Below are 25,324 nucleotides of genomic sequence, written 5' to 3'. Positions count from 1 at the left end.
TATAATTTATATTTTACAATAATGTCCCACTAGTTTCTGCAAGGTTAATTTATTATCTAACAGTAACTAACAATGGCAATTTGTTAAAGTATTTATAAATCTTTTAAATTTAATGATATACAAGTAAATGTTAAAAACTAAAATAAACTAAGATGCTCTAGAAGTATTTTCCTTTGTTATTTCATGTGAACAATTTTGATAGTTTTAGAAATAAAGTCACAAAATTTAAATTTCTCTGCAAAAATTCAAAATATGACTTCTGAATTTTTCAAAATGTATTTATTATTATTTTTCTTTTTTTTCAAAGTTGTACATGAAACAGAAATTACTGGAGTAAACAAGAAAAAATACTATTTTAGTTTTCTATTAAATTTCCATTATATTTTATTCAATTTCTATTTGGTTTTTATTTCATTATTTTTTGTAACTAATTGTAAAAACTGTTGACAAAAGACTATTTTAGCATAATTTTATAAGTAACACTTTACAGTAAGGTCCCACTAGTTACTGTTAGTTAATTTATTAACTAACAGTAACTGACAACGGCACTTTGTTAAAGTATTTATAAATATTTAAATTTAAATGATAAGTAAATGTTAAAAATTTAAATCAACTAAGATTTAGAAGTATTTTTTTATTATTTCATGTTAACAGGTTCACTAGTTTTAGAAAGATACTCACAAAATTACAATTTCCACACAAATGAAATCAAAATTTGACTTTTGTATTTTAAAAAATATATATTTATTTATTTATTTTTTGGCTTTAAGCCGATGAATATTTTAGCATAATTTTATAAGTAACACTTTACAATAAGGTCCTACTGTTAGTTAATTTATTTACTAACAGTAATTGTCAGTGACAAGTGGTTAAAGTATTTATCAATCTTTTGTTTTATATTAACAACAGTCAACTAATGTTAACAAATGTACATTTTTGTAAAACTTGTAAAGATGTTTCCATTTTATAATTATAAAAGTATATTTTTCCTGCTCATATTCTAATTTCAACAGAGAATACTGTACATGAATGCTGTTTAGGCAAGTTTTTCTTTCTAAAAATAGATAAATTCTTCAAGTCCCCAACTGAAAAGAACAGGTAACTACTGTAACTAGGATTTGATGCACTACTGACTGTATCCATAGCAAACCATTTGATTTTCTTTTGCCGAATCAGTCATTCTGCAATCTCACCTCTCAAACAAACATCTCCGCATGAGCAAGAGCCAACACGGAAACCAAAAGAATCTGCAGATAAAAAACACTTACTTCTTTCCAGCGTCCCTTTTGGAGGCAGTTGTGGGAGTTGTCGCCCTCTCCTGCTGTTCACAGGGGTCCCGGTGGGGCTGGTCTGAACCGATCCACCACGAGGATGCGCCCTGGTAGACAAAAATAACCACTGTTATTATCATTGTCATGTGCATGTATCCTAATGCTACCCTAAACACTGACAGCGACAGCACTAGCAAGAAACCGCTGAACAACACAAAGTATCATAATAGGACATTAAACAAAAATGCATAAAGAGATTTCAGAGTTGCTCTATGAAGCATCAGCAAAAATGAAAAATGCTATAACTTAACTATACATTATAAATAAACAGGGTTAAAAAGGACTGTGCTGAAAAGGAGTGGTTTAGTCAGTCATATATATGATATTTCACATATACATGTGCTGTTAATTCATGCACGTCCATTTAAATGATGCTGAGGATTAAAATAACAGTAAACAAACATCATGGTTTCCCATCAGCATTTTGTATTATTTGCATATTTTACATATATGGTAAGATAATGGTTTTTATGTCTTAAACATCATGCAAACTTTTACAGTTTTAAAGATAAAATCCTTTAAATACAAGATAAGTAGTATAATAATATAAAATACAGTACTTTAATAAGGTTAACACTATTCAAAAGTTTATGATAGGCAAGTTTTTTTTTTAAGTTTATTTTTTTTTTATTAATCTCTAATGCTCACTAAGGCTGCATAAATTTGAAAAATATAGTAAAAATAGTAATATTGTGAAATATTATTACAATTCAAAATAACTGTTGTTCATTTGAATATATTTTAAAATGTAATTTATTTCTGTGATCTTAAACTGAATTTTCAGCATTACTACTCTAGGTCTTCAGTGACACATGATCCTTCAGAAATCATTCTAATATGCATATTTTCTTCTCGGAAAACATTTCTTATTATTATAAATGCTGAAAACAGCTAAATTCCTTAATGTTTTCATGAAAACTGTGATACATTTTTGTTCAAGATCCATTGTTGAATATAAAGTTCGAAAGAACAGCATTTATTTTGATCAAAAATATTTAGTAACATTATCTTTACTGTCACTTTTGTTAATTTAATGTGTCCTTGCTGAGTAAACGTATTAATTTCTTTATAAAAATAAATTACTAAAAAACAATACAATTAAATAAAATTAAATAACAAAAAGTAATTCCAGAATCAGTTTAGGAGTTTTTTTTAATTATTAAAAAAAAAAAAAAAAGATATATATATATATATATATATATATATATCTTTTTTTTTTTTTTTTAATAATTAAAAAAACTCCTAAACTGATTCTGGAATTACTTTTTGTTAAAAACTTTTTTTATCATCATAATTTAATTGGTCTGCCTTTTTATTCTAAATATTATATTTAATTTATGCTTTAGTTTAACAACAACTCAAGTATTCATGAACATGTACATTTACTACATTTGACAAAATGCTTGATGCTTTGGCACATGAAGGTGAGTCTTCCACAGTGATACTGCAAGAGAAGTTTGCATTTTTCTCCGCCATCACCAAAAAACAAACAAAACATTTGACACAAAAAGAACCAAACGGGGGAAAAACAAATGAGTTAAATATCACAATACAGGGATAACAACCAATGGAGGTTTCACACCACTCACTCAAAGTATAACTGGTGTTTTGCTATAAAACAAATCATTAAAAAGAAATTAACAGTATCTGGTGCATCTACAGAGATGAGATGGAGCAGATCTAAAACAGCACTGCTGCAGAGAGGACAACAAAAAATAAATCAAAGTGTTGGTTGGTTGGATGCAGGGGATCTTTGTTAGCACATGAGGGATGTTTTGTTTGATTAGTCAGGGCTGTTCTGCGGGGTGAGCGGCTGCTTTGATCTGGATCACCTCGATAAGGCAGGGGAGGGTGGAGCGGAGTGTCCTGACGGCAGGGAGGGCATCGATGATCTCATGTGGGGGCTGTCGGGCGGCCGCTCCGTAGAGCGAGAACGACTGTACATGGGCCGCTCCAGCGCGGACCGCTGGTCTGCAGAACGGGACCTGTGGTGATACTCGTGCCTGTCTGGTGCTCCGTAATTCCTGGAGAAACGTGATTGGGGGAAACAGGGTGTGGGTGAGGTCAGTTGGGTCGGGCTGATGGAGTCTCAGAACACCGCATGGCATTCTGGGAAAGCACTCTAACAGGTCGTCTTTGGCACTTGGAAGTAAGCAATATGAGTCTAATCCAACGGTTCTGCATACTACACGATTTTATAAGACTGAAAGATACATTAACAGCATCATTAAGTTCAGATTAGCACAATGAAATCCAAAATCACAAATTGTACAGCACTCAAATCACAGAAGCATACAAATAGACAAGACATTGATTAAACCATTAAATAACTGTTGAAAACTCTGGAAGAAAAGATTACTCACAGATTATTCCCACATTTTTACAGAAGGACAAATCCCATCCATTTTATTCAGGGAAAAAACATTTTTTTAGAGATAGCTGCAGGTTACTCCACATTTTATGAAGGAAACTAAATAAATAAGCTTTCCATTGATGTATGGTTTGTTAGGATAGGACAATATTTGACCGAGATTTGAAACTATTTGAAAATCTGAAATTTTGAGGGTGCAAAAAAAATCCAAATATTGAGAAAATCGCCTTTAAAGTCGTCCAAATTAAGTTCTTAGCAATGCATATTACTAATCAAAAATTACGTTTTGATATATTTACGGTAGGAAATTAACAAAATATGTTCATGGAACATGATCTTTACTTATTATCCTAAAGATTTTTGGCATAAAGGAAAAACTGATCATTTTGACCCATACAGTGTATTGTTGGCTACTGCTACAAATATACCTAAATAATAATGATTTAAAAGGAAAACTAGTTTTCATAGCCTACCGACATATATTTATATAAACTCACCTAATTTTGTTTTGTTTCTCAAAAAAACAAGACTTCATATCTTCAATTTGCATCTCAAGTATCAGACATTCAATTATTGAGAAAATGAATGGGAAAAATACTTCTGGAACCAACACTGCTTGTCTATAACATACAATAAAGCACAAGACAACATAGAGACGTGTAGTGTACGAAAAGTTGTCCAGCACTGATGTATTAATAATTACTGAGATAAATAAAGTGACACAGTTATATAAAAGCTGCTAAAGAGTACAAAAGTAAATGGAAAAATGGAAAAAAAAAAAAAAAAAAAAAAAAAAAAAAAAAAAAAGTACGAAAATATTTGTAAAATACTATTTATATTTACTCAAATTAAACATTTTAAATGACATATGACATACAGCTTAAACATTTCTTAAAAAATTCTTATGATCCCTAAAGATCAAAGAATGGGTTTAGGACATGACAATCTGCACAAGCTCTTTTATTTTAATTGTTTTAAACATATGATTAGTATTAAAACACTTTAAAACCTTCTAAAACTATTTGCAGACCTCCAAAGTTCAAAGAATAGCCAAAATCAGCCGGGGAACTTTAATTATAAAAGAAAAACGATCGCGCTCAAAATGCAACTACTACTTTGAAAACCTACAAAACATGAAAGTGGTCACAGTATACAGTCAAACCAATATTATTCAGACACCAGATATCATTTGTGAATTTTTTTTTTTTTTTTTTTTTAACTAATGGGTACACTATTATTAATTTATGTACTGTAAGTGAGGATAGCAAAATAAAGTAAACTATGACATATTATACCCATATTATATTCTTCATACAGTGGACTACCAGTAAAACTGATCAAAATTTGGGACCGAAAATTATTCACTTTGACCTGACCATGTTTTGCTTAAGTGTTTTTTCTTTTTACACCACAGACTAAACAAAATTATTGCTTGGTAATTGGTCAACAAAGTATTGATAGTTGTGTAAATATTGTCATACTAACAGCTGTTTGAATTTTTGGTTAATTGTAATCCATTACATACCTTTCTATCAAAGTTATCTGACATTGTCAAGATGAATTTTTTCTGACACAGTTTAAAGGGACATTCAAACAGAATGCGTTTTTCCATTCCAATGTGGTACTTTTCCATTGTTTTTCTATGTAAACACGCACTTGACGGATGTGCATGACCGTTACGCTCGCGTCTTGCGTCTTTTGCAGCACCTCTCACGTGAGCGCCGCATTTTTAAGACGACGTGTCAAGTTAAAAAAAAAAATCAACTTTTACATGCAGCGCCGTTCATCAATGTCAGTTCCAAAGCAGTGGACCAATCAGATGAACTCAGAGGCGGGGCAAGAGTTGCGAGCTTCTGTTTACAGTAGCAAGTTGACATGACAACTGTTTTATTTGACAGCAGCATGCCGGAGGAGGCGCTCATAGTGGCTGTGTTCGGATACCCTGAATTACATAACCTTTTTTTCAAGCAATTATCACAACTTGTTCCTTATAAAAATATCCCAGAAATATCTCTGTCACTGAATATTGTTGTTATTGCATCACGTCTCTAAAGCGTGTCTCGTCAGTGCCTATAGCCTAGTGGTTAACGCACTGACGTGCGCTAACCACAATCCCGACCTTTGCCGAGCCCACTCCCCCCTCTCCACCCAACACTTTTCTGTCAGTCTCCACTGTCCTGTCATCAAAAAAAGCATGAAAAGGCCAAAAAAAAAAAAAAAAAAGTGTCTCGAGACCCTCACGTTCCACGCTACGCTTTTTTTTCAACCATTTCTGAGAGCTGCGTCTCACGTTTTTAGACACAAAGGCACATTCTGTGTGAATGGCCCCTAACTCTGTCATATTTTATTACCATTTTCTAAACTATAGCGAATAAACTGTGAAAATGCGAGAAATGTTAAAGGTGTCTGAATAAATTTTGGTTTGAGTGTATTTTAAAATCAGTTTGTTAGAAGCATGTTTAGCACTGTAACCATCATCTTTTTCATCTTTTTCTTCTTCATCGTTTTTGGGATAAAATGTTTCTTGGTTTGGGGATAAACGTCCTTATTATCTATTGTGTTATTTTTTGTTCAGAAAAAAACATGAGCCAAGGAGCGCTCTAAACGTGAGGTTGTTCGGTAGTGAAATTGGCCCAGCTCATGACAGGGCAGCAGGGATGCTCTCGGTGTTGGATATCATCCCATATAATGTCTTCGTCCTGAAACAAAAAGGCTGTCGACATTTTAGACAGGCCATAAATGGCTGACCCAAATAGACTGCAGCACCGGTACCCCTCCGTGTCACTGTACGCCTCTATGACGGGCCATCCTAGCAGGACACGGTAACCTGACCACCACCCCGCTGACTGATTGAACACACACTATTGCCACGGTTGCCAAAAAGACGCAGATATTTGGAACTGACTTACATAAATCCTCAGAGTGTGCATTACACACGCACTTAATTTCATCAGGGTTTAAAGGAATATTTTACACAAACATGAAAATTCACTTACAGGTAGGGCTGGGCGATAAATCGTGAAAGACAATTATCGCGTGATATAAATTTCCTCAATAAACGCTAACAAGAGTTCAATAAATGATCGATATAATGCTTATGCGGCAAAAGCGGAACAAAAGAGCACTAGCTATTTAAAGCGCACCACTCGGACTGTTTATCCGCTCGGATCAAAGTTCAAACGGTGGCACAACGCGAGCTTACAGATGTGTTCACTTGCTAATGAGTCTCAGTCACGTGACCAGTAAACAGTGCTGAGAGATCCAGTGTGAAGAACACAAATGACTCTGTTTAAAGCCAGATCTACATTAAATGGTTTGAAGGTAAGTACATAATTTGTAAATCTTCATTTTTGGGTGAACTATTCCTTTAACCACACAACATATGTTTGTTATAAATGGTAAACAATAATAAGAAACATTTCAGATTAATATACATTACTAGTGAACAACACATGCTGGACAACTTTACACACAAAACACCAAGTCAGAGATTACACACACAAAGCAAAACCACGATCCCACTAATAAGCTCAAGGTAGTGAAGTACTGTATTTATATATTTCCCTTTATAATTTCTCTCAGATGTTTAAAACAAAACATGAGCTAGCTGTAAAAATAAGTACTTAGTTTCTTTATGATGACCTTATGAGAGAATGACGATGATGCTTTAAGAATGAGTCAAAGGCATACAGTATCTCACCATTCTTACAAAGACAGAAGCTTGTTGAATTTAATGGAGTATATATTTTCCAACTTTTTTGGGAAATATATACATTCACGTGGACTGTGTACATTAGGACAGAGGGGTGAGGAAATATATGTGCTCTTATTTCAACTTTGATTATCTTCACAGCAAGTGTTTCCTAGTTTTTCAGTCATTCAACCTCGTGTCGACATTAATGAGTCACTGGTGACCTGTTGATTTGATTTAAACAAAGTCATTTTTCACACATTAAAAAAATACATATAAAATGGTTTACAAGTCATTAAATATGGTGGAATTAATCTAAAATTTTTAGTCATTTTCAAATAAACTTAATTTAATAATAATTAAGTAATTATTAAAATAAAACCATTTCCTGTATATAATTAACAGTGCAGTAATCATCATCATCATCATCATAATAATAATAATAATAAATTAAAATAATATTAATTACTTTTTTTACCATTTAACAGTTTACTTAAATTATTTCTTTAATATGTTGTTTATTTTTGTGCTTAATACTAATTTATTTTCAATTACAAATATAATTCATTCAATACAGAAAAGTATTGATTAAAAGCAAATAATTAGCATTTAAAATATTGCAATAAATTCTGGGTCAAATCACCTGTGAGCAGTGCTATTTGCCGTGTGCAAAACAAATTAAGTTGTGGAATAAATGAATAATCATTGGCAAAAAATAAGTTAAAAAATAAAAATAAAAATAAATAAATCAATAAATATATTTGCATGATGCCAAATCCACAAATGTCTCAGACCACTATCAAATAACAAACTTAGTGCACCTTAAGGAATATTGTATATTAATAATGTATGCATTACACCAGGAGTGTCATTATGTCGGCATGAGGTTGTGAGGGTTCAAGTTTCTCAGTGTCAGAGACCCTCATGAATGCAGGTTTTCAACTACAAAACTTTATCAAACTAGTGGCATCTTATGTCATGATTATGAATGCATTGTACTGAAAACCTGGATTCATTAAAGTTCAAAAGGAGTCAGTGTTTGAGAAACGCAGATGTGTTAGTGGCAGCGTGGCAGGGACGTTAATGGGGACGGACGCCGGCAGTAATGGCTCTACCTGAGTTCCTCCAGCTGACTGTCATGAGGTTGACTGTGTCGGGTTCGAGGTAAGGTGAGAAAATGACTGCAGGCAGATGGAGAGAATACACATGGACTTTCAGAAGAGAGATGAAGAGATTTGAGGGAAGAGAGAGGATCATGTTTTCGTTGGAACTGATGATGATGGGATGAACCCAAAGATTTCATGTGGAAGAAATGTGGTTACTGTATAATGACACCAACACTCACATGTCTAACTGGATCAAGAACAAAGATCATTTTAAAACAGTGTTATGATGGGCCACAGAAAAACGGTTTTCCTTGCACTTTTATTGGAACTAAGCTGTACAAACTCATCACATAAATAAATAAATATCAATAAAAATAAATAAATAAAATAACTAACTAACTAAATAAATGCCATTATAAGTGCACTTTAGGATGAAAAACTAATACAAAGTATAGCCCCTTTAAAGCAGATTTTATTTCAATGCTTGCTTGCTTATTAGGAAACTCTAAATAACTTTTCACTAAGCAAAACATGAATAAATAAATATTACTGTATAAATAATAATAAGAATAAATAAATAGATAAATAAAAATAAATGTAAGTAGTAAATAAGTCAAATTACTAAATAAATAAATAAAATAAATAAATATTACTGTATAAATAATAATAACAATAAATAAAATAACAATAAAATAAATGTAAAAAAGTAAATACATAAATACTATTATAATTGCAATATAATCTAATTTATAATATAGCCCTTTTAAAGAAAAAAAAAAATATTCCAGCGCTTGCTTGCTTACTAGAAAACTCTAAATAACTTTTCACTAAATAAAAATAAATTAATGAATTAAAACATACCTCTAAATAAATAAATAAATAAATAAATAAATAAATAAATAAATAAATAAATGAATAAATAACAATACAAGTGCCCCTTTAAAGCAGAAATCTTTTTTAAAATATTTTTTAAAAACTTGTTTGCTTATTAGGAAACCCTAAATAACTTTACACTAAATAAACAAATAAATAAATAACAATAAAAATAAATAAATGTAAATAATAAATAAATTACTTAATAAATAAATAAACAAATAACAATATAAGTGCACTTTATAATGAACAAAATGATACAAAATATAGCCCCTTCAAAACAAAAATCTATTTTAAAAAGTCTTTAAAAAATTATTTCAGCGCTTTTTTTATTTCAGGTTTTTATTAGGAAAACCTACATAACTTTTCACTAAATAAATATAAAATTATAAATAAAAATAAATAAATAAATACATACAAAATTACCCTAATAAATAAAATGACTGAATGAATAATAAATAATAAATACAAAATATAAAATATAGCCTCTTTAAAGCAAAAATCTTTGAAAAAAGTCTTTTAAAAATGATTTCAACGCTTTCTTGCTTATTAGAAAACTTTTCACTAAAAATAAATAAATAACAAAAAAATAAATAAATGTAAATAATAAATAAATAAAATTAGTAATAACAATAATAAACAAAAACTTATATTATAAGACTTCAAGTTAAAAAAACTGCTACAAAACGTAAAATAATGACAATAATAATGCTGATGCTTGCTGGCTTACTTAAAAAAACAAACAAAAAAAACAACACAACCTTTTACTAAACATAAATATACAGTATTGTGGCTCAAAAACACAGTTTGAGAGGTGTATGATCATTGTTGTTGATTCAGCGACACACGCTATTGTGTGCTGTTGGCTCTTGAATCAAATGTTAGTGATATTCCAAAACCCTTTAACTGTGGTTCAGTTGTTTATGAAGAGAAAAGGTTAAGACAAGAAAAAGGAGATCTGTCTTACCTCTGAGAAGGAGGCATGCTGGGAGACCGTGACCGCGCTCTGTTGATGTCGGCTGACCGAGAGCAGTGATTGGACGATAAGACCTGCTCAGGCACAGAGAGGGTGGAGCTCTGGAGGTCCCTGCCGTTTCTATAGTCTATAAAATAAAGAAAAGAGAAAGAATTAATGAACATCTGTGCACTAATCATCTGTGGCAACAAAGATTTTTACTACATGTTCTGTACTTCAAAACTGCTAAACTGTTTACTGACAGCAATATGCTTTAATAAATAAATCCTTCATGCAAAAACGTTTGTAATGATCTATCGTATACTGCTGTTTTTTTCGTAATAACTAGTTCTTAAATTGCTGTAAAAGTTGCTTTATAAAGCCAATATGTTCTAGTCATGAATTCACTTAATTCTCATTAAATCAGAAAACAGCTTTCACAACCAAAACCAGAATAATGACTTTTTCCTCATGCAAGAGCATCAACACACTCAGCCTGATGGCATTTCATTACCCAGCATTCGGTGCGGCCACGCTAAAGTCAGTGCTTCGCATGATTACAAAAGACTGATGTTCAACTACTGTATCGCACATTAAAACAGGCCAAAGGTAGAACAATGTATCAAAGAAAGTCTTTCTAATGGCTTATTATTTACTTTTTTATTAGGAGTTTACAACTAATAAAGTTTGATGTTGATGTTTGATATGGAAGTATAATATTTTTTATCTTAATGTATAACGGACATTTTTGAAGCCAAAAATACTGTAAAAATTGTATTACTGTGAAATATTATTACAATTTAGAATAAGTATTTTTTTACTTGAATATGTTTTAAAATGTAATTTATTTTTATGATGTAAAGCTGAATTTTCAGCATCACCACTCCTTCAGAATCATTCTAATTTGTTGATTTGCTCCTCAAGAAATATTTATTATTGCTATCAATGTTAAAAAAACAGTTGTGCTGCTTATTTATTTATTTATTTATTTATTTTCCATTTGATAAACAAAAAGTTTAAAAAAAAGCCTTTTTAAAAGTTACATATGTATATAGAAATATATTATAACATTATATTAACCAAAAATTATGCATCCTTGCCGAATAACAGTACAAATTAATTTTAAAAAATTGTACTGACCTCAAACGATAACTTCTATAACAAATTTTGCACTGCCTAAAATTTTGTCTAACCAAGCAGCTCACTAGCATTTAGAACAGAGCTACTGTATCTGTTACAGTACAAGTAGCAATAGTTTGGTGTCACACACATCCTCATTCTGAATGTGACCTCCACATGCTCCAGTGCAGAAATTGCATCGGCACCAGTGCATCATGCTGCTAAACACACGGCCCAGAAAACAACTACAGCAGCACAGAGCGCATGAAAGCAAAGCAGCAATCTATAATTCCTCTGAATGTTAATCATCTCCTCCCGGCGGAAAACACTGCATCAGCATTTTACAACCGGCCCAGAGACCAAGCCAAAATCAATGAGAAAGAGAGAGAGAGAGCGAATGAAGAAGGGTTTCCCTCTATCACAAAGAGCACGACTGGAATTTTAAAAAGGGTGTGTGGATGTGTGTGTTTAGGCTTTCCCTTCTGTCTGAGATGCCCATACAGATGAACATTTTGGCACCAGTATTAAGCTGATAAGTGCTGAAGACATCTGTAACATACTACCGGCACTTCTTACTGTGCACAGCAGGAATTTATTGAATTTATGTGGAATGTATGTCCCACATCTTAATTTAGTAAACTGAAGTGCAAAAAATTAAGACTTTTGAATACAAAAGTGGATTAAAAATGCAAAAGTGTTTATTTTTATTAATAAAATTTCCATTTTTAATTTTAATTTCTTTTTTTTTCACATTTTCATTTTCTTTAAGGCAACATTTTTAATTTTGTATTTTTTTTTATCATATATATATATATATATATATATATATATATATATATATGGTTAACAATAACAACTCGGTAAAAAAAATAAAATAAAAAAATAATAATTATATATATATATATATATACACATATATGCACTAATTTTGCAGACAATTACATTAACCCTAAAAAAACCCCAACATAATTAAGTGCAAAAATATAGCTAAAACACCTATATAAATACAGAAAATTAATTCATAATACAGTACATTGTACCGTATTTTTATTTATTTATTTTTTTTTTTTTTACAGTGTATACATTTTTTTCACATTATCTCATCACAATGCATGCTTTATAACTATTATTATAGAGGCTATTTACACTAAGTGCAAATAACAATAGATGCTGTTTACACTAAATGTAAATAGCAATTAGATGCTATTTATACTAACTGAAAATAGCATATTTTCTTAGCGATAGATGCTATTTACACTAAGTGCAAATAGATGCTATTTACACTAAGTAAAATAACAATTAAATGCTACTTACACCAAGTGAAAATACCATAATTTATTCCCTACACCTACCCTAACTGATACTTTATTTTAAACTTTTAGATTATTTACTTAATTTTTATTGAAAATTAATGCCTTTCCAATATGACATAAGATTTAAAAAGGGAGGGAAAAAAAAAAAGTTAACAATCGTCTTTTGTATCGATTAGCCCAATCACACGTTGGTGGGCGGAGTTAGTGTAAATGGCCTCTGCCAACAAGGTGGGCTATTTGCACTTAGTGTAAATAGACACTCCCTTATTTGGAAATAATTATTTGTTATTGGTATTTGGAAATGAACATGGTCTTATAAGATGTTTTTCTTCAAAGTCAAAGAGTGGCATTATATTGAACAAATTTAGCAGTAAATGTCTTCATCACCTCTGTCAGATGGTGTCGTTTTCACCGTGTTCCTGCGAACATCTTACCTGACACGACGCCAACACCATCCTCACAGTCATAGTCTGAGAACTCGCTGTCGCTGATCCTCTGAGACCCTACAGCAGAAAAACAGAGACACAGAGAGACAAGTGTTAGTATGCTCTGTAGCGAGATCATCTGATGTAGTTGTTCTACGGTTTCTGCACTATAAACATATTTATATAATTGCTCTGTTCCAAAATCTCATGAGCTTTCTATCTACAGCCTACATAAGGGGGCATATTCAAGAAACAAAAAAAATAATAAACCAAATAAAATAAAAAACAAACAAATAAATGTTTCCCCTCCAAATAATGGTTCATAACATTTTTATTTACATTTTATTTGAATTATATTTTAAATGAACCCTTTTTATCAGTTCTTTTCAGGAAATTGATATAATGAATGAACGAAAAAATATGTTAAGAAACTATTTTTTTATTGCGCATATCAAGTAATATCAATCAAACTGCAGTTGGATTGTTTTGATTAAGTAATAATAACTTAAACAATTCTGCAGATAATTTTGTTTTACAAAAGGTTCATCAAGTTCGTCGAAATGATCCATCCTTGATTACTGTTTTTAGTCAGCTTGGACGAAACTCCTCTCAGCTAGCATGTCTTTCAACGTGAAAGTAGCGTAGACTGTACCGCTTGAGTAAAACGTGAACTCGCGATGCCACAAAACGTGTTTAGGGTTCAGATCGCGCTATATGTGAAGAATAATGCATGGCAATCAGCTCTTTTTTTTTTTTTAAAGTGGCGTTTATCGGTCTTTGCAAATAAACTCTTTATATATTTATAGTTGACATTTTTCACAATCTCTATTTTATTCTTTTTTAAATTCTTTTTCAAGATTTTTAAGATTTTCAGTTTTCATTTAAATATTCTATTTTATTAGATTTTAAAAAAAAATATTTATCTAACATTTATTTAGCTTTGTTTTTTAATTATTATTATTTTAGTTCAGGTATAGTTTTTGTAATTTTTTTAAAAACTTATTTTGGCTATTTACATTTCTAATTTTAAATCAATTAATTTCATATTTGCTTTATTTTGCTAACCAAAAATATTTAACAGTCTTAGTTTTGTATGACTTAAAAAACAACACTGGTATAATATTCCTAATGCCTTAAAAGCTCACTACGATTTGGAACAGAACTCCTTCTTAACCACAACTGACAAACACGACTGTTCATTCATCTTCCTCTGTGACGTTCATGAAAAAAGTAGTAAAGAAACTATCTGCACTCGAAATGCCTGTCTATTTCAGACTACTTACAGATAACCGTACATGTCAGTCAGACATCTCTCTCTCCTCCAAATCCACAAAACAAGAACAAGGCAGACTGAGCTTTGCATTACGTGAGAAAATGGATCTTCTTCTCCCTTCGTTTCAGGCACGAGGAACAAACCGAGCTGAATGCTGTCCCTCAGCCCACAGCGCTGACGTTTGCTGAGTTTGACACTCGGAAGCGGCCGCTCCATCACTCAGTTCAGATCAAGAATGAAAGTTAATCTGCAGCGCGGCATTCGCACAACTACAGCCTGAACAAACACCCAGCCTGCATTCGCCCACCAAACAGACCCGTGCGCTTTAGCGGTGGTGACAAGACAGCAATAAACCTGCTCTCATTTCATTTGCTCTGTGCTCTTTCTCCTTCAGCTCTCTGGTCTATAAATCAGTCTCTTTTTGACCACCAAAGTGTCAAAAGAGATGCACAAATTTATAAAGAATCACATGATGTTTTCTTGCGACCTGTCTTACTGATTTGTTAGGGTTACATTTTAGTTTATAAGACTTTTCTTATGCAATGCATCAGTGTCAAAATCTGAATTTTTAATAACCACCCATCATCCAGTTTAATCAGTTTTCTTATTTAGTTCATGGTACCATTGTCAATCTTTGTAAGGGATGTCTTTCTAACATCCTAATTACGCTGGAACATATTAAAAAAGATTGCTGGCTTTTTAGTGCTTTTAACTGCTGTCAGTGAAGAGAAAATTACTGGAGTGAACATGATTTGTGGGGATTTTCTTTGCTTCTGTCTCTTTGAATGATTAAAAACAGGTGCTGTAAGTACAAAACCACACAGCAACCAAAAACCAAGAAAACTCACTCTTAAAAGAGAAGAAACTAAACTAATTCAAAGGCATTTCACACAAAAACTTTGTTTTAGAGTTATTATATTATTTATCATAGCTTTACAGAACTAGTAACTACAAAGAGAGGGGAAAAAATGAAACGACCAATTAGGACTGGGTTGTATGATGGCATTTATCACAGAATGAAAGAAAAGGGTAGAGTTTTTCTTTAACGTTTATACCGCAGAAGATATAGTTGCACAAATAAACGCTGACAAAACGAGTGACAAAAGAAATACGTTTTTACGGTCTGATGTGCCTGTACATTTAAGAGATAAACTTTAAAAAAAAAAAAAAAAAAGAAAAGGAAATAGTCAAACTAACGTTGCAATAATGAGAAATAAGTAACGTTTTTTCATTTATAAGGAATAGTCAGAAATGTTGGTTTGTATCCATAAACTTCCAAAAAAAAACATTACACGATTAATTAATAAACACTTTTGTTCAAAAGTCTGGGGTTAGCGAGTTTTATTTGTATTATTATTACATTTGACACTGAAGACTAAGGATGCTGAAAATTCAGCTTTGCATCTCAGGAATAAATTAGATTTTAAAATATATTAAAATAGAAAAGAGTTATTTTAAACTGTAATAATGTTTCATAATATTACAGTTTTACTGTATTTTTAATTAAATAAAAATAGTGAGCATAAGAGACTTCTTTCAAAAGCATTAAAAAAATCTTACCAACCACAAACTTTTGAACTGTTACATTTTTTGATCTTTCAATCCAAGATAACTATATTGTGACTATTATGTAAAAATAATGTTGTGTATGATTTTTACTCATACCATCCAGCCCTTCTATAAGTACTGATAACAGCAGACAGAAGTCTGTGTTTACTATAGTGTACTGTATATGAAGAGGATGGACTGATCTGCAATAAAGAGGGAAAAACAGCAGCACTGGGAAGAATCAGAGGGCACTGTGGGAAAATGTGGCGGTGTGAGGACATGGTCCATTTCAGTCAGTGTTTGTTTTGTTTTGTACGGGAGTGAGAGGGACAGCAGGGTGGATCCAGTATAAAAACACACGGTTAAATGCAGAGGATCAGCCTGAGCATGCAGCGGTCATTACCTGAGCAGTACACAAACGGGCCTTTGGCTGCAAAAATAACCAGGTCAAGATAGAAAACAATGAATGCAGGACACAAACGCTCATACATACAGCTGTAGTGTTTCAGATTTCAGCTCAGATCACTGAGCGCTTATGAATGTGTGTAGTCTTAGGCCCGAAACATACAGTACTCAAAGCAAGTATACATACACAAAATGCTTTTAAAAAACACAAGCTGTTTTTTCATTGTGAAAATTTCCACTGTTTTTGCTACTGAAGTTCAAATGGTCATATATATATAGATATAGATATAGATATATATGACGGACATGGTCGTAAAAATTCGAATTAGAATAACACATTTAACTGCTGTTATTTTTGTTCACATTTTAATTTTTAATCATGAACCTACAGGATGACACCGTACTGTTTAAAAACAACAAAATGTGCTGGGTTAAAAAAAAAAAAAAAAAAAAAAGTTGATTTCTCGATTTTAATAGATTCTCATTTTAATTAACCAATATCAATTCTTAAATCACAATCAATCTTTTGGTCTATGCTGTTTTCAGCTCTTGAATGAACTGTGCGTAGTGTGTCTTCCTTCCAATAAATAGCAATAGTCTACGCTTTGTGTTACTTTTGATATTAAGCAGAGTCTCAGATTTTAAATTCTGTCCATTGTATTAGGAAATTTATGCAATAAATTCAGTTTTGGCGCTTTTAATGTGCCGTGATAGATTGTTGTAGCTGCTGTGTACTCGCCTGTGCGTAATGAAACGCACAGAAAAACATTCGTGACAGTGTCGTTTTTGTTCTGTATCCCATGCTCTGCTGCCTGGACTAGACTGAAGCGCACTCGCCACCAACTGGACAAGGGTGGGATTGGAGCTACAATCTACAATAGATCAGTGTAATCCGTCAAAATAATGGACAGCCTTCAGATTTTTCCGTCACTAATAAAAAATTCGGTCAATGGCGGAGAACTTCCGGTTAACGCGGCGTCTGATATATATATATTAATAATATTTTTGCTTAAATGTTGTCATACAAGTTCAGAGAAGGAAGGATCACACAACTAATCACATGGTCTGCTGAAAATCACTAAAAATTTTAAATCACTAAAGAAACAGTTCACCCAAAACCTTAAAAATTTACTGAAAAATTACTTTCTTTCTAGTTTCTTCATCCTTATTTGGAGAAATTTAGCATTACATCATTTGTTCACCAATGGATCCTCTGCAGTGAATGGGTGCCGTCAGAATGAGAGTACAAACAGTCCAAACAAAAACCATCACAATAATCCACAAGAAAATCCACTTGACCCCAGTCCATCAATTAACATCTTGTTAAGTGAATAACTGCATGTTTATAATAAAAAAATCCTCCTTCTGACGGCACCCATTCACTGCAGAGAATCCATTGGTGAACAAATGATGTAATGCTAAGTTTCTCAAAATTTCATTGGTGAGTAAGTGATGTAATGCCAAATTTCTCCAAATCTGTTGTGATGAACAAACAAACTTGGATGGCCTGAAGGTGAGTAAATATTCAGCAAATTTTCATTATTTAACATACGAAAGACATTTGAATATAATTTTATCAAGCATTTGTGCTTGCATACAACTGTAGAGTACATTAAAGAACTAAGAATTCAGAAAAGATGCTTAGAAACTATTTTGTGACAGGAAAAACCACATTCTGCAGTATAAGCAGTTGTTATTGTATGCAAAAATGCTAAATGGTTATATATGAGCAGTACATTTACCTGAGATTTTCTGTCATATGTTTCTGCTTTGTGTGCATAAAAGATGTGAGTGAGAGAGACAGAGAGAAAAACAGACATACTCTGCAGTCTGCGTGTGGGACTGTCTCCATGCAGCGCTCGTCTCTGAAGGCAGGGGGAGCTCTTGGGCAGGGGTACCGATGAGACATCATGTGTTTGTAGCTTATACCAGTGTGGCTCATCGTCCAGCAGCGCTGTTTCCAACTCTATGAGTATCTACACACAAACATTTGTGTCACATTTAAATGCATAACAACATATAAATACAGTTTATTCCATAAACAAATTCAATGCATGTCAAAGAAACTCTAAAAGTGAGATTTTTAATGCATATCTGCATGATTTAACAACTACTGCAACAACAACATATTTTGTTAAAAAAAATTATTATGATGATTTGTATTAGTATTGTCGTTATTTACGCAAACTAGCTGTGATCTAAACTTTTACTAGTTAGATCTATTATTGAAGCAAGATCAATTTTAGATTTATCTGCCACTAAATGGCACACAAATACAAAAAAATTAGTAAACTGATAGAAAAGCCTAAACTTCTGAATATGATTCGTCTTGTCCTTACCTCTCCTAAGAACTCACTCTCCTCCTCTCGCACTCGGGCCTGGTCCCATAGCGTGATCTCCAGCATGCGTTCCCTGAACTCCCGCCGGTGGACGGGGGAATACATAAAGGTCTGGTTCCATTTGGGCTCTAGTGATTTCTTTACCGTTTTTGTTCTTCTTTTGCTTTTGTCACTGGAGAAACAATGATTCAAACTGTTTTTATTTACCATCATGGTAAAAGAACCTCGGAACAAACACTGAAATCAACAAGATGAAGAATGCCATGGAAATATGTGAATGCCAAACGGGACATGAAAGTGATCTACTCACTAAAATTTTTTGAAATAGGACACATGCAACAATAAACTTTTTAAAAAGCAGTATGCAACACTGTTGTCACATTACTGCATTGTATTCAATGTTTAACTCAGTGAGAGGCTTTCAGTAGTCATCTAAGAAATTAATAAAATTATTTTTTACTGTATTATTATCATCAATTTTTTTAAAGTAAAAATGCCTGAAATCTTGGCAGTCCAATCATATGAGATTAAAAAAAAATGCATCGAATTGTATTGTGGAACATAGCATCCCATAGGATTAGAACTGTTAACGGTTACTGTTTTTAATAATTTAAATAAATTTGTAATAAAATAAAATATAAATATGTTGAAAAACTAAACAATAATTAGGCAGCTAACTGAAATTTTAAGTTGTAGTTGAAGTATTAAAATTATTAACTGTAAATAAATAAAAACTAATCAAAATAAATGAATAAATAAAACCTAAACAGTAATATTTTCAAAATAAAAATTAAACAAAATGACAGACGCATAACAAAACTGAAAAATTGTTAATAACAATAGCAAAAAAAAAAAAAAAAACCTATGCCATAATTTATTTAAAATACATTTATTTTATACCAAGTATACTTGAAATCCATTAACATTTATTGACATATCACTTAAGACTTACTGATATAAAATCATAATTAAACTTAATTTTGAGTATTTAATTATTGCAAAATGCATATTTCTTAATATTATGCCTAAAATGTTTTTTTTTTTTTAATCACTATACTAGTATACTTGCAATAGTTCCACTTCAGCAAAATCAAATATACTTAAGCATATCTTTATTTGGACCTCAGCAATACTTCCACACGTTTAAAATGCACTAAGCACAAAATGTGACCTTGGACAACAAAACCAGTCATAAGGGTCAAGTTTTTGAAAACTGAGATTTATACATCTGGAAGATGAATAAATAAGCTTTCCACTGATGTATGGTTTGTTAGGATTGGACAATATTAATAATACCTATTTGAAAATCTGGAATCTGAGGTTGCAAAAACTCTAAATATTGATAAAATCGCTTTTAAAGTTGTCTAAATGAAGTTCTTAGCATTATTATCCCTAATCAAAAATGAAGTTTTGCTATATTAACGGTAGGAAATTTACAAAATATCTGCATGGAACATGATCTTTACTTAATATACTAATGATTTTTGGCATAAAAGAAAAATCGATAATTTTGACCCCATACTACTGCTAGACAAAGGGGTCACAAATCAGTTGTTTGGCAGACTTTTATTATACCAGTTTAGTATACCAAAAGTACAATTGCAGGGCATTTGTATTAAGCACATAAATATGTAAATGTATTTCCAGTATACTTAGCACAAAATAAATGTATTTTAAATTAAATTTAGTTGTTGTTTTTTAGTTTGTTTAGTTTTTACACTAGGCAAGTGTAACAGAAAATAAATAATACTAAAATTACACTGGTTTTTGAGTGTACTTATATAAGTCATACATATTTACACTTTGAATATTATAAATATTGCATACAGCAAAAAATAGTGTGATTAGAAAGGTAGCATGTCAATCTGAACATAGCCCAGCACTGTGAGTCTTACTGGCATAAAAGTAACTGTCCAATCTCACCTTCTGTCAGGGAGGAAGTAGATCTTCACGTAAGGATTGCGTGGTCGGCCGTCTTCCCTTGAAGGCAGGTCCTTTGCACCCAGTATGGTAACGATTAGCTGATGGCCGACTTTGTCATACCAAAGTTTGACCTGCAGGGGGACAAACATCAGAGCCTGTTAGAGATTTTATAAAAAAAAAAAAAAAAAAAAAAAAAAATTCTCGGACTTCACATCATCAGCTGTTTCATTTAAACACTTTAGGAAACGAGAGTTTGGATATGCATTGTAGTGTAGTATTGCACATGCTAAGATGCATGATAAACCAAGCTCGCTACTCAGACAAGTATGGACATGACAGAAAAATACTTAGAAGTCAAAACACACACAGAAACAACACCAACTTAACAATTAAAACACTAGATCTTCTAAGCCAGAGCCCATACTTGCTTGTAGTAATAGGAAAATATCTATATAAAGAAAAAACCTCTGTAACTTCTATAAAGTAAATGCCTACAAATGTCTCAGGCCGGAGAGTAAAACATGCAATGAAGGACGTTCCATACGTTAAAAAAAAAAAAAAAAAAAAAATGTATGTGTTACAAGGAGAGCTGGGTCAAACAAATTGTACCATTACACAATCAACAGAACCAGCAGTTGCTGTGCATTAAGGACGATAATGTTGTCCAAAATAGAAAAACTGAAATATTGCTGAGAGAAAATGTCTGAGAAATGTGCATAATGTTGACATTAACAATGCATTTGAGTTTTGCTGCAAACAACATTAAAATCATTCACATCATGTTTCTTCAGGTACAATTGGGTACAATTTGCTTATTTCACACGTCTCTGTACTTGGGAAAATATAAATGGGAAAAACAGGGACTGTTAGAGGTGCTGTAAAATTATATCAGATATGTTGCAAACTTGAGCTAGACTTAGAAACTCAAAATAGCTCTTTATCCAACTCCATTCTCCAAAAACATGTCAGCCAGCTTTATGTCAAAATGACTGACAGGCAGAGAGACATTCTGATTGGCTAGTTTTCCAACAGCCTAAAAGATTTTTTTTTCGTTGTTGCAGAGACATGTACACTTCATAGGACACCTATTTCAGTGATATTTATCACGTAGCAATATTTTATGTGTACAATAACTTACAGCACCTTCAACATAACCTTTTAACTGCAACATGAAACTTCCAGCAATGTTAGTACTTTTTAGCATGGTTAGTATAATTACAAATGTGAAATACAGTTTTTGAATTAGTCAGCAAATGAATTAATCTCCAAAGCAATTAAGTACTCTAAATCAGTTCTTTCTAAACTGTAAGGAAGAGTATCAGGATTCAACGCAGTTTCATGTTACATGGAAAAAGAATCAAATTTTATGTCCCGACAAACTCTGCATCACTAAAACATTTAAAGAGACACAGTACTCCTCTGCCCGGGCAAACGCCGCAGGTGAACGTCTCACAGGGTTAGAGGTGTTATGTCATTACTCCACGTCTGCCAACACTCGAGTGTCTCTTAAAATATTTTGTGCTAATTCATTGCATGCATATGATTTATGCCTTACAATCAAATAAAATGTGCTTAAAACAGCTACAACAATGAATAGGTAAGGAGCTCTTCGAATGTGCAAACTGAGATAATAAATAGTCGTTTTTCTACTGTGCATTATCCAATGAATTAAAGCAATAGCAGAGAAGTGTATTTAGTAGACAGCAACGATTACCTGAACTCTAGGGTTAAAAGGCTCAATTCTTCTACTAAGGCTTTGGCTCTGGGTAAGTAAAGTGAATGAAAAACAACAATGAAGAGAAATGCAATAAAACTAAAACCTGAAATGACAATACCAGTTGTTAATGCAACACTAAGAAAGCCGAAAGGAGATTCAATCTAAAGACAACGGCTATAGAACAAACTGCACTGGAACATTTTGATTTCTTTTAGTATTTGTACTATAATGCAATTAACTGCAGTCACTTCCTCAGGGATTGGGAAATTACTGATGAGCTTTAATGCTCAAGACTCTGATATACTTTTAAACTTTAGGACTGTGCATTTTCTAAAGCAGCGTTTCCAAAAGTGGGACCCACAACCCTCTAAATTGGTTCTTGAGGTCCATGAAAAAGAGTAGTGTTGTTTTAAAAGACTAAAATGTCATGTCTTTTCTTCTAAAACCCTCAGAGGGCATCTCTTCACAGGAAACATCGCTGTTTACATTGAATCTCCTTCTCAGCAAAATATTAAGTAACAAGATTGTTATTTAACACACAAACACACATACACACCATATAGTGTTAGATATGATCGAATTTGATGGGAAACTAAACAAGAATATGAGACAACATATTTTTTTTTATTGTTCAAAATAATACACCATTCATTTTGAGAACTCTGACCCAAAACTACCTATCCATCCATCCATCCATCCATCCAACTGTCTATTCATCTGTCTACCCAAAACTACCCATACAACCACCCATCCATCAAACTGTCTATCCATCTGTCTTCCCCCAAAACTACCCATCCATCCACTGAACTGTCTATTCATGTCTACCCAAAACTTCCCATCAAATCATCCATCCGTCAAACTGTCTATCCATCTGTCTACCCAAAACTATCCATCCATCAAACTGTCTATCCATTTGTATAACCAAAACTACCCATCCATCCATCGAACTGTCTATCCATCCAACTGTCTACCCAAAACTTCCCATCAAATCATCCATCCGTCAAACTGTCTATCCATCTGTCTACCCAAAACTATCCATCCATTGAACTGTCTATTCCCCCAACTGTCTACCTAAAACTACCCATCCATCAAACTGTCTATCCATTTGTATAACCAAAACTACCCATCCATCCATCCATCCATCCATCCATCCATCGAAACTGTCTACCCAAAACTTCCCATCAAATATCCATCCAACTGTCTACCCCAAAAACTCCATCCATTGAACTTCTATCCATCCATCCATCAAACTGTCTGTCCATCTGTCTACCCAAAACTACCCATGCATCCACTGAACTGTCTTATCATCTGTCTACCCAAAACTACCCATCCATCCACTGAACTGTCTATTCATCTGTCTACCCATCCATCCATCCATCCATCCATTCATCCAACAGTCTATCCATCTGTGTTCCAAAACTACCTATCCATCCATCTATCTAAAACTACCCATCTATCTACCCAAAACTACCCATCCATCCATCAAACTGTCTATCCATCTACACAAGACTACCCATCCATCCATCGAGCTGTCTATCCATCTATCTACCCAAAAACTACCCATCCATCCATCGAACTGTCTATCCATCTACACAAGACTACCCATCCATCCATTAGGCTGTCTATCCATCTATCTACCCAAAAACTACCCATCCATCCATCAAACTGTCTATCCATCTATCTACCCAAAAACTACCCATCCATCCATCGAACTGTCTATCCATCTATCTACCCAAAAGTACCCATCCATCCATCCATCCATCCATCTACCCAAAAACTACCCATCCATCCATTCATTGAACTGTCTATCCATCTATCTACCCAAAACTACCCATCCAATCATCCATCCAACCATCCATCACTAGCCACCCTGCTTTCTAAATATCAGTATCAGCCATTGTAAAATCCCATTTTGGTCAACCATTTGTGGAAGTCATTGATTATTTAATCTAAACAGTAGTACCTAGGGAATAATGTGCACTTCATTTGTTTTGCTTAAATCAACCAGCTTGTGCACTTTACACCAGAGTTTGTCATGTTCTACAAGCACGCCGGGTATTTTTACACACACACAATGGGCTGCATGAGGCCTGACTGTAACCTGATCAGGTTTGAGGAGACTACATCAGCTTCGCCTGATCACTGATCCAGTACTTTATCTCTGTTTAAAGCCGTTTAAGTGATTTTAGTAACAATGAAATGTAAAAGTTGGGGAATTTAATATATTTTTAACCCTTTTTGCTTCCTGATGAAGACGAAGTTTTGTTAATGCTAGTACAGCAAATTAAAGCACAAATGATGCGAATTACATGTGTAAGCAATGTTTTATCTATGTATTTTTCATTATTGTGATGTCCAGGAATGATGGGAAATGTGGTTGTGTTGCACAAGCCTGAAAACCACTAGCTTTTGGCAAACTTTAAAGCTACTCTTCATCAAAATACGTACTGACCTAAATTTTACAACCGCAGTCAAACTTGTTTCTGATATGAATCCTTATTTGACATGGGGGAAAAGACACATTTTGTCTTCTCCACAGGATGCGATGACTGTGAACTTACTGTAAGCTGTCCCGATAAGTACTGTGGGGCGTCCCGCAGCACTCCGGGGCTCATGGGAGACGTGACGGATATGGAGGGGCGCTCCATCTTCTGAGACTCAAATGAACTCGAACCTTAGAAGAAATTCAGCGTGAAGTAGAAAAACACAAAACTAATCAGAGATTCTGTCACACAGCTGTAGAAACGTCTCATTAATGTCTCACAGAATCTCATCGTTTATACGCGCTACACTGAGATGATGTACTCACTGGACTCCAGTTGTGCGTGTGTGCTTTCTGGTATCCTGGGGATATCACTGCAATGACAGTGGCACAGAGAAATCAATGACATGTGCTTTAATGACCCTGAGCACCACATTAGTCTTGATGTGAAGT

At 33.0% G+C, this 25,324-nt stretch overlaps 1 protein-coding gene across 5 annotated transcripts in view; it reads right to left on the bottom strand.

Annotated features, from left to right (window-relative positions):
* rims2a (regulating synaptic membrane exocytosis 2a) overlaps nucleotides 1-25,324 on the bottom strand; it is a 197,545-nt gene that overhangs the window by 67,837 nt on the left and 104,384 nt on the right. For 3 of the 5 annotated variants that reach the window (XM_051130500.1, XM_051130497.1, XM_051130498.1), the window contains exons 10-20: nucleotides 25,199-25,245; nucleotides 24,951-25,063; nucleotides 22,387-22,434; nucleotides 20,673-20,803; nucleotides 18,750-18,921; nucleotides 18,233-18,386; nucleotides 13,194-13,262; nucleotides 10,340-10,475; nucleotides 8,509-8,574; nucleotides 3,164-3,355; nucleotides 1,269-1,378 (exon numbers count right to left, since the gene is read on the bottom strand). In XM_051130500.1, coding sequence (XP_050986457.1) covers nucleotides 1,269-1,378; nucleotides 3,164-3,355; nucleotides 8,509-8,574; nucleotides 10,340-10,475; nucleotides 13,194-13,262; nucleotides 18,233-18,386; nucleotides 18,750-18,921; nucleotides 20,673-20,803; nucleotides 22,387-22,434; nucleotides 24,951-25,063; nucleotides 25,199-25,245 — 1,238 coding nt within the window. The remainder of the gene's footprint in view (nucleotides 1-1,268; nucleotides 1,379-3,163; nucleotides 3,356-8,508; nucleotides 8,575-10,339; nucleotides 10,476-13,193; nucleotides 13,263-18,232; nucleotides 18,387-18,749; nucleotides 18,922-20,672; nucleotides 20,804-22,386; nucleotides 22,435-24,950; nucleotides 25,064-25,198; nucleotides 25,246-25,324) is intronic. The other 2 variants (XM_051130501.1, XM_051130502.1) reach the window with 1 other exon arrangement.

Source organism: Labeo rohita, chromosome 16, assembly GCF_022985175.1.
Source record: "Labeo rohita strain BAU-BD-2019 chromosome 16, IGBB_LRoh.1.0, whole genome shotgun sequence".
NCBI lineage: Eukaryota > Metazoa > Chordata > Actinopteri > Cypriniformes > Cyprinidae > Labeo > Labeo rohita.
Note: the sequence above shows the minus strand (reverse complement) of the source record. Positions and strands in the feature narration are given on the sequence as shown.